General features: G+C 48.4%; 3 protein-coding genes across 3 annotated transcripts; all 3 read left to right on the forward strand.

The window, feature by feature from the left end:
- Nucleotides 1-1,095: 1,095 nt before the first annotated feature.
- On the forward strand, nucleotides 1,096-7,694 carry rab3da (RAB3D, member RAS oncogene family, a). The gene is made up of 5 exons (XM_003972585.3): nucleotides 1,096-1,197; nucleotides 2,643-2,876; nucleotides 5,667-5,785; nucleotides 6,458-6,582; nucleotides 6,850-7,694. The coding sequence occupies exons 2-5, from the start codon at nucleotides 2,643-2,645 to the stop codon at nucleotides 7,035-7,037; spliced, it is 666 nt and encodes a 221-aa protein (XP_003972634.1). The 5' UTR covers nucleotides 1,096-1,197; the 3' UTR covers nucleotides 7,038-7,694.
- A 426-nt stretch (nucleotides 7,695-8,120) lies between these two features.
- Nucleotides 8,121-12,617, forward strand: LOC101070539 (tetraspanin-1). The gene is made up of 8 exons (XM_003972584.3): nucleotides 8,121-8,278; nucleotides 9,047-9,115; nucleotides 9,362-9,577; nucleotides 9,814-9,888; nucleotides 9,968-10,075; nucleotides 10,179-10,316; nucleotides 10,398-10,490; nucleotides 11,190-12,617. The coding sequence occupies exons 2-8, from the start codon at nucleotides 9,059-9,061 to the stop codon at nucleotides 11,244-11,246; spliced, it is 744 nt and encodes a 247-aa protein (XP_003972633.2). The 5' UTR covers nucleotides 8,121-8,278; nucleotides 9,047-9,058; the 3' UTR covers nucleotides 11,247-12,617.
- Nucleotides 12,618-13,264: 647 nt separating this feature from the next.
- On the forward strand, nucleotides 13,265-14,677 carry dand5 (DAN domain family, member 5; the record flags this gene model as incomplete). Its single annotated transcript, NM_001032739.1, is given in 2 exon segments — nucleotides 13,265-13,859; nucleotides 14,114-14,677. Coding segments are annotated over 2 exon segments (768 nt in total). The 5' UTR covers nucleotides 13,265-13,382.
- Between the last annotated feature and the right edge of the window lie 1,160 nt (nucleotides 14,678-15,837).

Raw genomic sequence — 15,837 nt, forward strand, 5'->3', positions numbered from 1 at the left:
ACGTCAAATTGATCAAATAGATTGTTTCAGCTGCTTACAAAGCGCCATTTTATTCACGGTGGATACGGAAAATTCCCTGAAAAACTGAGGGATCACGAGTCTGAACGCGTTAAGCGAAACACAACACGCACTGCTAGGTGACGAAACAAGTGACTGGAAAATGGAAAGCAAAACCGGAAGTAACGTGGATCAAATTCCAAAATAAGGGCCCGAGAACTTCAACGGGAGATGGTGAAAGACACGCAGCCTGCTCATCTTCAGCGCTCTTCACTGGCCCTCCATGTGTGTGGTTATAGTTTCAGGGTTTCAGGGCTGAGGGATATTGTTTCATTTACAACATTTTTCACAAAGCACTGCAGAGTAGTGATGGATGCAAACTTGTGGCTTTTCTACTCACGCTAACCCACAGTTCGTACAGCAGATGACAATGTTCAATTCTGATTTGAACATAATTCATCACAAACTAGTCCCTGTAATCTGGGCACTAGGTTATTGTGTATTCCAACACCTGTAGCCAGGTACCACAAAAGAGCAATTTGACCAAATACATTGACTGGGCAACACATGAGGTGCAGGTTGCCAGTACCAGGTTGGACCTGCTTTTGACACTAGAACCTATGGTGTCATAGATTCAATAAGTTGCTGTAAACATTCCTTGGCCATTTTGCTCCAGACCTGACATCATGCACCTACGGCAGATTTGTTGGCTGCACACCTGTGATGCAGGTCTGATATCCATCCTCAATGTTCTCTATTAGACTGAGACCTGGGGAAGGTGACGGCCATTCAAGTCCAGAACTCTTCATATTCGAGGCAGCAGTATGAGATGACTGGATCTTTGCGACATGATGCATTATTCTGATGGACATCCCCAATCAATAAAATATCCCCCATCCCATAACAGTACCGCCACCAGCCTGAACAAGGCAGGATGGATCTGGATCTGCGCTTTTGTGCTGCGTGTGCTGAAATCTGACCCTCACACTTGAACTTTACAGCAGAATTGAGTCGCATCCGCTGGTCTAATTTATTCTTTTATTTTGAAATGCCCAGCCGGAAGTGCCATGCATTCGTTGATGCTGTTTTGGGTTTCAGCGACAGGCACGTTCCGGGAGGAAGCGCACGGCCGCAGCGCACGCCCATCAGGTCTCAGTCCGAGGTGGAGCACGGTTCCTAGGACGGGGTGCAACATCCAGGGTAAGGAACACCCGCTCTGGGTTCTGTAAAGTTTGGTTGAAACTCATCACCCTGTCGTTGAGCTTCCTTCTGGGAGGAGCGCACCGCATCAGCGCGTCCCCGATTAATAATTTGTCATTCTAAAGTAAATCATTGCTTTTATAGAAACATTATCAACAAGTGTCATGGTCCACTTTTTCCTCACATAAGCCCGCAATATTTGCATCCGCTTTGTCATGTTTTACCACAACACGAGTTGTTTTATTCTGTTCCAATGACTGGTTTTAGTTTTAAAAACATCCACGCACCAGCTCATCAGCTATACTATTCGGCGTCTGCGCATGCGCGGTATTTTGCTGGGTGAACCGCAGCAGCACCCTGGTCAGCTCTATCTTCCTGAAGGCACTAATGCTTTGCTGGCCTCCAGAGACGTATCAACACTCAGGAACGGAGTCCTGCCCCCCTCCCCTGTTTCTGGAGGCCGGGGTGGTGGACGTGTGGATGGATGGATGGATGGATGGATGGATGGATGGATGGTTTCAGGTTCCAGAGGAAGGAAAGAGTGCTGAGATCTGGATGGATGATGACAGGAGGGATGCGGAGATGGATGAACATGAAAGAGTGGAAGAAGATAAACGAGCGTGCATGCGTGCGTGTATAAATGGGAGCGTCAGCGGGTCGATGAATGGTCAGATGTGTGATGGATGAAATGTACAGGGAGGAGCGGGAGAATCTATGGCTCCGTGCCTGCTGCTCAGCATCCTCTGATCCCATAACAGGAGTCCATGTGACAAATGGTCAGTAAGAGCATTGGCTGACTGATAGATTGTGAGGGGGGGGGGGCAACCTGGCCTTATTTCAACATGCAGGGGCGTGACCTCAGTGCAGGCAGGGGCCATGTTTGAAACAACACTCCCATTTACCAACGTCAACAGGCGCTCTGCTCTAAATTTCAGACATGTGAGCGCCAGGCTAGCTGAATTCTGAAATAGCTGAGATTCCTCATCCTGTCGTCCAAACACGCGGGGACTGTCCAGCTGCGCCGCCGCGCCGGGGATCCGACCGCCACCGTCTTGAATGAGCTCACCAGAGTCCAGTTGCGTCCGTCATGCAAACTCAGTGATTGTCTGTGGGAATTGGTACTATTGATCCTGTTGAAGGGGAGGGTGTCGGAGCCGGTCCCGGGCGGCCCTGAATGAGTCGCCAGCTCTTCCCAGGGCCTGAAGTCAGCATTTGGGGCTCAGTGCCTTGCTCAAGGGTACCTCCGCAGTACTCCCCTCCAACCCCTCCAACCCTACCATTTATTATTGACTGGTGTAGAAAAGAAAACCAATAAATGACTGACTAATACATTCATGTGAGGGTAACAGCGACGACGTGGCGATATTGGGCGTCGGGCTCTGCTCGTCACCGTCGTACGTCGTGGTTTGTGCTACTTGTGACTGAAGCTTTGCCCGGATCGGCAGATGGCGACGGCCAGAGATCCGGCGGCGGGTCAGGACCCGGGAGAGGCGTCCGACCAAAACTTTGACGACATGTTCAAGCTGCTCATCATCGGCAACAGCAGCGTGGGAAAGACCTCCTTCCTGTTCCGCTACGCGGACGACTCCTTCACGTCGGCCTTTGTCAGCACGGTGGGCATCGACTTCAAGGTCAAGACCATCTACAGGAACAACACGAGGGTCAAACTCCAGATCTGGGTGAGAAAACGGCCAAATTTGTGTTGATGAGGGTCAAACTAGAGAGAGAACCCAGAAGATAAAGGCCCAAAAGAAGCGTTTGATCAAATATTGACAGAGCCCCCGACCCAAACCTCCAGTATGAGGAAAATAAATAAAAGTCAAATTGTAAATAGAGGGATATTTTGTTCTTTGAATTTGATTTAGTGTAAAGCAGCATTCAATTGAACCAAATCAATCGCTGGATCAGAAAAGACGCTTGTTATTTTAAGTGGGCTGCGCATTGATTTTGGCCGAGCTCGACCAATCTTTATCCAACGCTGAAATCTTACAGGCGGCCCGATGAAAACACACACGGCGCCACAATTTTGCCACTTTGCCACTTTCGACTGTTTGCATTGTCTGATTTCTGTTTTTCCGAGCGGCGGCCTGGCAGATAAGGAGAGTACAAAGTGATGTTTGCTCAGCGCGCGAGTCGAAAGCGCCGGCGCTTTTGCTTGATGACGGCTTCCAGACTGCGTTACAGCGTGCTCAGATTTAACTTTAATTAAAGTGGCTCACAAAAGTTTAGCGTTAAAGCCGTCTGCAGCTCCTCGCGCTGCTGTGTTGTCGCGGCGCCATGCGTCAAAAATGGAGCCGCCTCGTTACGCAGCTCGCCAAGCACAAACAGGAAGACGTGTACAGTGGGAAGTCTCCTGATCCATCCAGGCACCTGGCTAACACGGGTTTCTATCTCATTACCAGTATTGCAAACTGCTGCATTATATGGTTTATTACAGGCGTCGCTTCCAGGAGAACCACCTGCTGGACTCATTTTCTTATTTCCTTTCTCAACAAGTGACATGTTTAGTTGGAAATCGCAGAGTGGACTAGAAAGTCTAATTGTCCCAAATTATAATTCAAATATTCCCAGAAAATACTGTTGATTATGGATGGATCCAGAACTCTTCGATTACAGTGACACACACACACACACACACACACTCACCCCTTTGCCCCATTGACCCGCTGCTGGGCTGGTCCAGCTCGGTGCGTTCCACAGGAAAGAGAACATAATAGAATTGGCAGTTTTCTGGATTTTATACATAATCAGGTTACAGGTGACACAGTTCAGAGTTGAATAAGCAGGGTTGGTTTACAGGGAAACCTTTAGAAAACAACTGCCATGTTCAGGGGACCACTACAGGAGCACTGCAGCTTCCATGCCAGGCCACTAGGTGGCAGTGTGGGGTTTTGGTGTTGCGGTCGCAATTCTGCTCAAGTCGAGCGCCAACAAATCAAATGAACTGAAAATGTGTCTCTGCTGAACCAGGCGATGGTGGGAGTAGTAAAGGTTTGCTCTGTTGGAGGTTCAGCGTTAGGTTCAGGGGTCTGCAGCGTCACAAGATCATCACACAGAAACACCAACGAGTGGCCTGCATGTAAACTACAGCCACCTCAACATGTAGCGTGTTTCCAGGAGGTTGTGTGTGTGTGTGGGCTCTGTTTTCTCTTTCATAGTTTAGTCATCTCGGAGCTGAATTAGGCCTTCGTGTCGCAGGCTAATCTTTTAAATGACAGTGATCTAACGGTCATCTGTATTTTCAGCAGGAGGTTGCGTGACCGCTGCTGTTTGTTAGCAAAATTGCTGAATAATATATGAATGGCTTTCGTACAAATTTCAGGGGACGTCAATAATTGTCCAAGGAAGCGCTGGTGACACATTTCTGAGTGCTTCTTTGGAAAACACCAAAAAGTGACGCGAGAAAACAGCAGCAGCCAAGATAGACGGAGGTAAATCAAATGGAAGTCCTGTCATCTTTAGCTATATTATCAAGCATTTCCAGGGCAAAAGAAACAAACACGCATTGTAAATATTGGACAGAAATGAGGTGAGCTTGACAGTCTTCAATGCACCTTTCAGGGGAAGAAATTCTTTATTTTTTTGATTGCTGTTGCACAAGACAGTGTTTTCCTGCTCAGCCATTAGCCTCCTACAAGCCGCAGCCTGTCACAGGTGTGGCACAAGCTAAATTCTTTCATTGTGCAGCTAACGACAGCTGATGCCCGACATCGTCCCTCGACAGCGGGCTTCATGAAAGATGCATGCAGCTGCAGCTGAGTGTGCTCGCTGCGCAGCCTGACACCCAGGACTGAGCCGTTCCTCGACGCTACCAACGGCGCCGCTGTGAGATGAGAGTCGTACATCATCGTGTAATCATAAATATTCAGCGCGTCGCGTCTCCGCCGCTCCGCTCGGATCGTCGCCGCGACGCGTCGGAGCTGCGCGGGAGCGCCGGGACCACTGAGAGTCATTGTGAAAAAGGTTCCCGGTTGTTTGCGTCATGGTGTGTGCCTTGGAGAACACCCCCTCCCCCCTCCCCCCCTCCCCTTGTGCTGTGATATCGCCTTATTCCTGCAGTTTGGTTGGATCCACACCCTGCGGTTCTTTCAGCATTTTCCCACACACAGAAACATCCCCCCCCCAGGCGTAGCCACAAAGCACATCCTGGCGTACTCGCAGGGCGTGGTGACAATCAACACTTGACACGAGGGATTCGTTCCTGTTGCAGAACTTAATGATCTGTCTTCCGCTCACCAAACACGCAGGCTAATGGTTCTTCTCCCAGGGATCATCCTGCTTTACTGTTCAAAGAGAATCCTGTGTGTTTTATTGTTAATAAGAAGAATGCTGATGTCATTTAGCCGCCCTCCGCCCGCAGAGTAATAACTGTGATTGTGCTGTTCTCTGGAGAAATTTCCACACTTATCAGGTACGTGACTCTCTAACGGAGGCAGAATTAAGAGCACCAGTGTGTGGCGTCTCCACAGGACACGGCCGGTCAGGAGCGTTACCGGACCATCACTACGGCTTATTACAGGGGAGCCATGGGATTCCTGCTAATGTACGACATCACCAGCCAGGAGTCCTTCTGCGCTGTGCAGGACTGGTGGGTAAACTCAGCCTGACCTCCGTCAATCTGCTTTCTGCCGATGCTGTGACCCTTTATTAGTTTATGACACCCGCACCGGTGGAGCCTGCTGTAAACACCTGAACAGCAAAGCACCCCTCTTCTTCCTCTTTGTCTTCTCCATCAACTCCATCTCCAGCTTCTTCTTCCCTTTCCATCTGCTCCTCCTCCTCCCTTCCTTTTCATTTCATCTCCTCCTTTTCCTCCTTTCTTTTTGTCCTCTTTCCCTACTGCTCCTTTTCCCCCCTCCTTCTTCTTCATCTTCTCCCTCTTTTCCACCTACTCCTTCCTCCTGACCCTCCAAAGAATCCATTTCCAGATGAACTGACCCCACGTTCGAGCCCGTTAGACTGATTTGCTATTTTACAATTCTATGGTTTCCAGGTGGGAAACGCTGGTTTTTATTGCTTTAATCAAAGAGGGGAGCTGAACTCTAACACCATCGTGAGCACCATACAATCCCAGCTCCAGGGGTGAATGTCACAACCTCTCACAGTGTAATAAATCACAATCCCACTATACAAAATATTAGATCACCCGAGGTTGGTGTGGGCAGCGTGGACGTGCAGCGGCCAGTGGGCAGCGAAGAGTGGAATCGCAACAGGGAAATGTACAGCGTCGATGTAAAATGGTTGCTTTGGTGATTCTCAGGGCAACTCAGATCAAGACCTACTCGTGGGGCGACGCTCAAGTCGTGCTGGTCGGCAATAAGGCGGACCTGGAAGAAGAGAGGCAGGTCCCTACTGAAGACGCGCAACGATTAGCGACAGAGCTCGGTCAGCACGCTCACACATACGCCCACTACACAGCAGCACATGTGTTTGCACATCCTGCTTCTAGTTCCCCTCCCCCGACCACAACCTTAACAAGTAATTACCAACACACACCCTTTTCAAGTTGTGACATCATCAAATTGTCCTCACTTTGCTAGTATAAGTGTGTGATGGTACTGAGTATGTAGCGTGTACACACACACACACACACCCACACACACATCAAACTTCAATAAATGACGCTCCTTATTTTCTCTTTGGCCCCTCCAGGCTTCCGGTTCTTCGAAGCCAGTGCCAAAGACAACATCAACGTGAAAGAGGTTTTTGACAGCCTGGTGGACGCCATCTGCGAGAAGATGAAGGAGGGTCCCAACGGAGACGAAACTCCATCATCCGGCAACAAGGGACCCAACCTGAACGAGACACCCAGCCCCAGCCAGCGTAGCTGTGCATGCTAGCTGGCAAGACACACCCATGCACGTGCCCCCCCCCCCCCCACCCCACCCCTCACACACACACACACACACACACACACACACACACACACACACAGATTACATTGTGATAAAAACCATATGTTCCTGCAATACTATCACGGATGCTTGGCTTCCATTTATTTCACGGGATCGTCTCCCAATTTTCCATCATAATTTGAAAGACTTTTACACTGAGATGCCAAAGAGCTGAGCGAGAACATCTGTGCCTTCTGCCCAAAACCTCTGCTTCACTTTCATGTGCGTGACCATCAACCTGTTGCCACTGTAAGGAAGATTCCACGGACCAGATTAGTAACTGGACGGGGAGCACTGGTTCACTTGAGTCGTGCTGCCCTCTCGTGGTCCTACCTGGAAAGTGCAGTCATTGGACGTAGTGCTGGAACCCGGGGGCTATTCTTGTTTCATTTAAGCCTGGTGTATATTTCTTTTTTTTTGTACGGTCACAAATGCTGTTCAATATTATTTTTCTATGTTTCTTGTCTCCCTCTCAAATTTATGATTGAAAGGCATGTCGCCATACTTTTGTCTGCTATTTTCTATCGGTGCTAATGCTGTGCATTTTAACTATATTCAGTAAATAAAAAGGTTGGTTTGGGTAGCTCCCCACAGGGCTGTGCACAACATGGTCATCTCTGAAAGAAATACTGTTTCCTTTTACTGCAACAATAATGCTATAACAGGCAGGAAGTGATCCGAGGCTGCCCATTGGACCATATTTGAGGTCAACATTGACTGACTAGTTTGAATTTTTTTTGATAGTTGACACGAACACACCTTCCCGGACAGTGATCATAGATAAGCTTGGGGAAGTTTGACATTTAGAACTGAATCCCTGGTTAGAACCCCAAGGCCTTTGACAAAAAGGGTTAAAAAACAAACAACAAAACCTCCTTTTAATCATTAACAATGTCTGGGAATAAATGTCTTTTGCTTTTTTTTGTTTAAGAAAAAAAATACAGGGAATATACCAGGATGCTCAGGCTTATTCAAATGTCTGGGTTGTAAAGATACAGACAATAAAATATCCTGGCCTCTGAAAAGGGACTTTGGCCACCAGGAAGTGTTTCTTACCCACATTGCAGAGTCAGTGACGCTGAGGCCACAGACCGTCTGTGATAATAAAAGGGCACGTGAAAAGCTAGGTGATCAGACACTCCTGGTTTGTAGGACCTGAGGGAACATTCTTCTTCTATACAGAACAGGTAGGACCTCAACATTTAATGTCACTGATTTTAGCAGGAAAAGTGACCTGGAGAAAACCTTCACCTCCGTCTGCGAGGCGACAGGCTGGAAATGAGATCTGTAAAATCTTGTGAGCTTTTCTAACATCTGAGCAGGAAAACTCATTTCATCTGTCTGAGAAACACTAAAAAAGTAAAAGAGTTCGATTCCATGACGCCACTGATGAAACTGGCCTCAGAGTGAGATTTAAAGCTAATTTATCATCTTTTGTTCCTTTAATGTCAGCGAATAACTCTGGGAGGTTCTGTTGGACCCTAATGACCTGTAATAAAGATACAGGACACCGACAACTGTTCGTTTCACCTCATATCTGTGACGTTATTGGAAAAAGAATGTAATACTGAGGTGTGTTTTATGGCTTTACTGTTAATAATAAACCTTTGATTACCGTTAATTGGAGACACAGTTAATAAGCAGCCTTCAGCAACTTCCTTCCTTCAACCCAAAATGGGTCATGTGATCCAAAACTGGACAAACAAGCGAAGGAAACTCACTCGAAACTTCAGGTTACATCAAATCAACCCGTCTCCTGACCCACCAGCCACTGCGGTTAATGTGTAACCAGGACAAATGGTATTTGACCCACAGAGACGAGGCGCCCGCCCATCAGCTGTCGCCGTGGCGATGATATTCCGTAGTCAGCGAGTTCAACCTGTGCATGATTAGTGAAGGAAGTGAGGGGGTTTCCTGGCACTGACGCGCTCTCCTGTTGTGTTTGTCCTCCACAGCCAGCTGCCACCATGTGTTGCTCCGGGTTCCTCAAAGTGATGATGTTCATCTTCAACGGTGGCATCTTCGTAAGTGTCACTCAAACGTCGGACTCGGAGCCTCCAGCTCATCTCATATTTGTTGAACAGTGGAAAATACCTACAACCTTTTTAACGATGGCTGTGAAGGACCCGAGACAGGAAGTGATAAAGAAACTTCCTCATCATTGAGTCCTAATCTATGAAAACCATCCTCTCTCTCTCTCTCTCTCTCTTTGTTCCTTTCCTTCTCTCCTCCTCTCTTCCCTCCTTCTCCACCTCCCCCCCTCTCTGAAGTTGGCTGGTGCAGCCATCCTGGCCGTGGGGGTGTGGGTGAAGGTGGACAGCGGCTCCTTTCTGGGGATACTTGACGACGTGGAGGGGGTCCCTGTTGGGCTCTCCCAGTTGGTCAACATCAGCTACCTGCTCATCGCTCTGGGCGCCGTGCTGCTGGTCATCGGTTTCCTGGGCTGCTGCGGCGCCATCAAAGAGAGCCGCTGTATGCTGCTAACGGTGAGGCCCCTCAGCCCCAGCAGGAGGGGGAACCAGCCCCACCACTTGCCTTTCTCCTGCTGGTTTGTTGTAACCTTTGGGGGAAGACTGACGACGCTGATGATGATGATGATGATGATGATGATGATGATGATGATGATGATGATGATGATGATGATGAATACAATGATCTGAATTAGCAGCTTGACTTTGAAGAGCCAGTTTTACCATCAGTCCTTGTATCCTCCCCCCCACAGTTCTTCATCATCATCTTGATTATCTTCATTGCCGAGGTGGCCGGAGCCATAGTGCTGTTTGTGTTTACGGGTGTGGTGAGTACCAACGGAACCATCAAATGTCGACGCCCAAGCGGACCAAAAGTGGACCCAATTCTGTCCTTCTTCTTCTCAGGCAGCCGAACTTTTTGCAGAGGTGGAGAACGGACTTCGGACCAGCATCAGGAAGAGCTACGGAACGCAGGGCAGTCTGACCAGCCTGTGGAACGAGAACATGGAGCAGGTAACGAGTTTAATCATTAGTGACGAGTCTGTTCAGATGTTTACCATCTCAAAGAAAACGTCTCGGTGGTGGAGTGATTTTGAATATTCTCTCTTTGTCCTAGTTTGGGTGCTGTGGAGTCAAGAACTACACCGACTTCAACGGCTCCCCCTTTCAAGGGCAGGAAAAAATCTACCCGCAGTTTTGCTGCAATATAAGCTCGACTATATTTCCATGCAATGCTGACGAGGCGATGTTTTCGGTACCACAACAACTTCGTCTGCAGTTTTCATTTTGATCTCTGTCAGAAATAAAATGTTGTGTTTGGTTTCCTTTTATGGAGATGGTTGACGGCTGCCTCGATAAGCTGGTGGCCGCCATAGAGGAGAATTCCCTCATCATTGCCGGCGTGGCGATAGGAATCACCGCCATCGAGGTACATCGACCTTATGATGGATGCACTGCAAAAACATCACACTTGAGTAATATTCAGAACGTTGAGGAGAGTAGTCTTGATCTCCTTGGAGCATGTTTGCAGGATCCTGCTCTGGATCAGGAGCTCCAGATCCGGAGCTCCGGGTCAGGAGCTCCAGGTCTCTAAAGGAGCTCTGGGTCAGGAGCTCTGGATCAGGAGCTCCGGGTCAGGAGCTCCGGGTCAGGAGCTCCGGATCAGGAGCTCCGGTTCAGGAGCTCTGGATCAGGAGCTCCGAGTCAGGAGCTCCGGATCAGGAGCTCGGGGTCTCTAAAGGAGCTCCAGGTCAGGAGCTCGGGGTCAGGAGCTCGGGGTCAGGAGCTCCGGATCAGGAGCTCGGGGTCTCTAAAGGAGCTCCAGGTCAGGAGCTCGGGGTCAGGAGCTCCGGATCAGGAGCTCGGGGTCTCTAAAGGAGCTCCAGGTCAGGAGCTCGGGGTCAGGAGCTCGGGGTCAGGAGCTCCGGATCAGGAGCTCGGGGTCTCTAAAGGAGCTCCAGGTCAGGAGCTCGGGGTCAGGAGCTCGGGGTCAGGAGCTCCGGATCAGGAGCTCGGGGTCTCTAAAGGAGCTCCAGGTCAGGAGCTCGGGGTCAGGAGCTCCGGATCAGGAGCTCCAGGTCTCTAAAGGAGCTCCAGTTCTCTAAAGTGTTGCTGGCTTTCTTCGCAGATCGCTGCCATGGTGGTGTCGATGGTTCTCTACAAGCAGATTGGAACTAAGGCCTAGAGGGCTCTGCCTAGGATGACACAGTTTTCCAGGTTTTCCAGGTTTTCCAGGCGACACTTCCCCTTTAGTTCACTCTCAACTGTACAGATTTAGGATCGTCTCCTTTATTGCATTGACAAGGCTGAATCAGAGATGGAGTCAATGACTTATAGTAAATTATGTGTGCAGATGCATTTACAGTGTGCAGTAATATGTAATGATGCGGGGAGAAAACTGCCTCCCTGTCAGCCGTTGGTGTCCCACGCACTTCAGGAACGGGACAGATTTTTGTTACCATCGTGAAATACCATCAACCCCTTCAAATGGAGTTGTTCTATTTTATATACATTAAGTCTTAATAAAAATACCAACTATATCTGTTTGTTTAGGTCTTAAAATTGACAAATCTACTTGAGTCTCTCACCTTCTTTCTTCCTTTGCCATATTGTCTTAGAACACCTGGCACCATTCCTTCATTTCCATATTTAGCATGCTAGCTTCAGGCCATCGCTGTAGGTGGGAAGTGCCAGTGAGCCAGCAGCTGGTCGCTCTTCACGCACAGCAAATATTGAACGAGGGTTTGCACATAGGTTTGTTATGGCCTCGTGTACGACGAGCCGGAGCGCCGCCGCACCCATGGCGCTCAACAGAACTAATCACTTCTCTCCCTGGAAGGACTGGAAATGAAAAACTGTAAAGTTATTCTGACCAGGATTCCGATATTCCCAACCCCGTCATAAGGATTCCAATAACTCTAATGAAGTCTTTAGTATTAGCACAGTCTCTCCACGCAGATATTCCATCTCTGAAGTCATTCGTCATGAAAACAGCATATTTCTGCAGTCTTCACAGATCTGGACTCATTATTTGAGGTGATGAAGTCCCACTGCTCCCCTGAGATTTCCCAGGTTAAAGCAAAACCAGTAAATTCAGAATTGTTGAGTTTTTGGTTTTTGTTTTTTTTTAATCCCCAGCTAAAGCACTGTAAACACACTTGTGTATTTCCCCCCTTATTTCCATGTACTTTGCCCTGAGAGATTAACATAATCTAACGCAATTTTGGGGTGATTAGTTTTGCACACTTTATACAGCATTCATGGATATTTTGTTTTAGAATCAGATTTTATTTTTCTTAATTGTGCGTTTATTTTTATGTAAACAGAGAGATAATGGCACACCTTATCTCACATACAGTATATTTAACCTATGAAACACTGTAATACTTGACAAACTCTGCCCTCTTGTGGAGAACATGGAGAAAATAAATAATGCACGTTAGTCCTGTTGTCTGCAATACCACACAATATTCAAATTCCTTTAAAAGAGAATAAGATGTGCATGTAGATGTAGATGTAGATGATAATATGGAGAATAATAAAGAAATAAAGAAAAAAAAAGCTGTGAACAAATATTTCAGGTCTGAGCTGATGTGTGGACAGACTAGAGAAATTTAGGTTTTGCATTTCCCAGATCTGACTGGTCTGTTAAATGGGGGAGTAGGAAGCAGGTGAGCCCATGAGGGAAAGTGGCTTTCAGCACCCACTTTCTCTATGAGAAAGTCAAACAGACTCTCTGTTATCACAGTGGCAGCCAGTCGGCCTTCAGCGGGCGGCGTGTGATCAGGTCACGGGTGACGGAGCACCCTGAAGGCTAATGGTGTAATGATGGGCTGTGGAGGAAGAGGCCGAAAGAAGGTTTGTGAGAAGAAATGGACAGGAGATGGCCTGTTTACACAGAAGACATAAACTCATTATTGCTTAACAGCCTGCTATAATAAAGCGTCTGCTGAATAAGGAGGGTTTTTACTGTGCACCATATAGACGGCGTTACTCTTTCTGGAATCAGGTTGTTTTAGTTCAGGTGACAGTGAGAGCTGAAATGCTTGGTGGCCAGAGGGTGGACTCTGGATTGAGTTTAAGCTTAGTGTGATGTCTGGTCTGCTGTGGGAATTGTGACACCTTCTTTGTGTTCAAGCACAGGTGAGAAGCGGCTGCCGCCTGTATAAAAGGCCCCCTCCATCGGTCTGAGGCTGCGCTGACAGCAAGGTCCCCATTTGGAACCTTGGACCACAGACGACAATTTTCCTGTTGAAACACTGCGCGGAAGCTTTTTTTTTGGTTGTTTATTTGTGTCAGGACGTCTTTATATTTGGGTAAAATGAAGCTTTTTCCTCTCACGTTTGTGTTCATGTCAAGCATGACGGCGCTAGCATTCACGCTACCTCACAGCGCGTTTGACTTTTTGAAAGGACCAAAGGCGGAACTGGAGTCATCTGGTAGCGGCCCCAATGAACCCGTCCAGGGAGTAGTTCGGGTTTTTCCACTGGACCCTCGTTCTCTGGCCCACTCGGGCTTCCTCAGAAGGGGACCGAGCGCCCGACGAGGCCCTTCTCTCAGCCCCAGAATGCCCTTTCCTGCTTTCCTGTCGCAGGGGCGTCCAGGTCCAGCTCCGGCCTCCAAGGCCCTGGTGAGTCCACTGCACCACCTGCAGCCCAAAAGTGAGACGGAGGTGAAGAAAAAACAAGGTTTACAGATGTGGCAAAAAGCTGTGAGCAAAGGGGACCTGATGCCCGTGTCGCTGCCGGCCAGCCTGAAGGAGGGCAAACAGAGCTGCTCTGGAGTTCCTTTCACCCAGGTACCACACTGCTTAAATCACTTGATTTTCCAGAATTTTCTATTTCTATTTGCTAAACACAATGACACAAACAACATAGTGAGACTGGACAATGAGCCAGTTTCTTCTCTCAGGAAGCTTGGCTGATTCTCTGGAGGTGTGATGGTGATAAATGACATAAACAGAAAGTGTTGATTTTTACACCCTGCGAGGTAAAATAAGACCGCGAACGTGGCTGTGACTCTAATCGAGCCTCCTCCCTGTCATTCTCGCAGCGTGTGACGGCGGCGGGATGCAGCGCGGTGACGGTGCACAACAAGCTGTGCTTCGGTCAGTGCAGCTCCCTCTTTGTTCCCTCGGAGGCACCGCTTGGCACCGGGATGGGGCTCCTCCACCACCGGGGGCCGTGCTCCCGCTGCGCCCCGTCCAAGGCCCACGCCGTGGTGCTGCCCCTGCTCTGCGGCGCACGTGTCCAGGAGAAGCGGGTGCTGGTTGTGGAGGAATGCAAATGCGAAACAGGCCGCGAGGAAAAGGCGGCTCAGAACGCAGCTTCGGGACGCCTGTGACGGGTTCCGGGCTGGTTGGGGTTGAATAAGACTTTAAAGTGAGGTGCTTCCTGTTATTAGCACACGTCAGGGTTGGTGTGGTGATTTCTCTTGTATCTGAATTTGGAATTCAGAGGTAAATATGGGGGTGATTATTTCACCCTGACTGAAGACAAAAGGACCTTTATTTGGGCCGTGCGATTCTAAGACGAGACGTCTGCACTGGACATGTGTCGATGAGGAAAACTGAAACACTGAGATATGCAATCGTCTCATTAAACTGCCTATTTGCCTGCATTTCATCCGCCTCGTGTTGTTCATTCTGTAGCAACGCCGTTTGAGTGCAATTTAGCCGCGATGCAAAGCTGGAGCAATAAGCCGAAGAGCTCAGATTTGTTGCTTTGTTGCACCCACTCCACATATTCAAGCCTCGGAGTGTCAGCCTCTATGTTTTATTAAAAAGCCGTGTTCGGGCCACGTTTAGCACGTAGCACTCTCGTCTGAAAGTGCCAAGCTACAGAGCAAATGAGCCATTGAGCGGGACGCTCAGCAGTAAGCAAACATAATTGTTTCAGCATGGACCCCTGAATTATGTATAGGAGGCAGCTATTCTCATGCCCAAACTCTTTTCAGTGCAATTGTGGGAATTTGAACATCCTTCACCGCAGATGCACTCGAGTGAGCGTGTGTGTGTGTGTGTTTGTGTGTGTGTGTGTGTGTGCGTCCTTTTTTTTCAATTAAGGCCCATAAAACCCATTACTCATTTACATCCAGGCACCTGGGCCTGCTAAAGTGAACTCATCCAACACATCCCTACATACATTCCCAGAGGAGTGAAAAGAAGAGGGCTCTTTAAGTTGCCTTGGCATGCTGTCAATATGACTGTTTAGATGGCCATTTGCATTCACGTGGGCTCTCCGAGAAAGTGAAAGCGTTCATTGCACTACGGGGTGCACGGATTCCCTCCGATTCCATTAGCATGTGATTAACATCCCGGGCTGATGGCTATATTTTCCGAGATTGATGGGACAAATATTTGCCCAAGTCTTAACTATGAGGAATTAGAGGCCACTTTAAAATAGGCCCTTGTTTTTTTTTCTTAGTATGCAAAAGGTGAAGAGGTTAGGAGGCTCATAGAGACCACTTTATAGAGCTGCATTCCTCCCAGTGAGGACTGCTTGTGGGAAGAGACTGAGAGTGATTGTAATCAAGTGTTTCTGTCGTCCGTCTCCGACTCTCACTGTCCATAATCATCTACACATGGTGCATAAATGCTGGGTAAATCAGAGAGGGCATCATGATCTCACTCTTTAACCTTGTATCGGACTTTTCCCAATTCCCGGTCATTTTTTTTTCCAACAGGGAATTGAATAAGAGAATGGGTATAGTATAGGAGGGGGGGGTGTAGAGGGGGAGGAGCAGGAGGAGGAGGAGCGAAGGTTGTTGATTGAACA

The sequence above is a fragment of the Takifugu rubripes genome, chromosome 17, assembly GCF_901000725.2.
Source record: "Takifugu rubripes chromosome 17, fTakRub1.2, whole genome shotgun sequence".
NCBI lineage: Eukaryota > Metazoa > Chordata > Actinopteri > Tetraodontiformes > Tetraodontidae > Takifugu > Takifugu rubripes.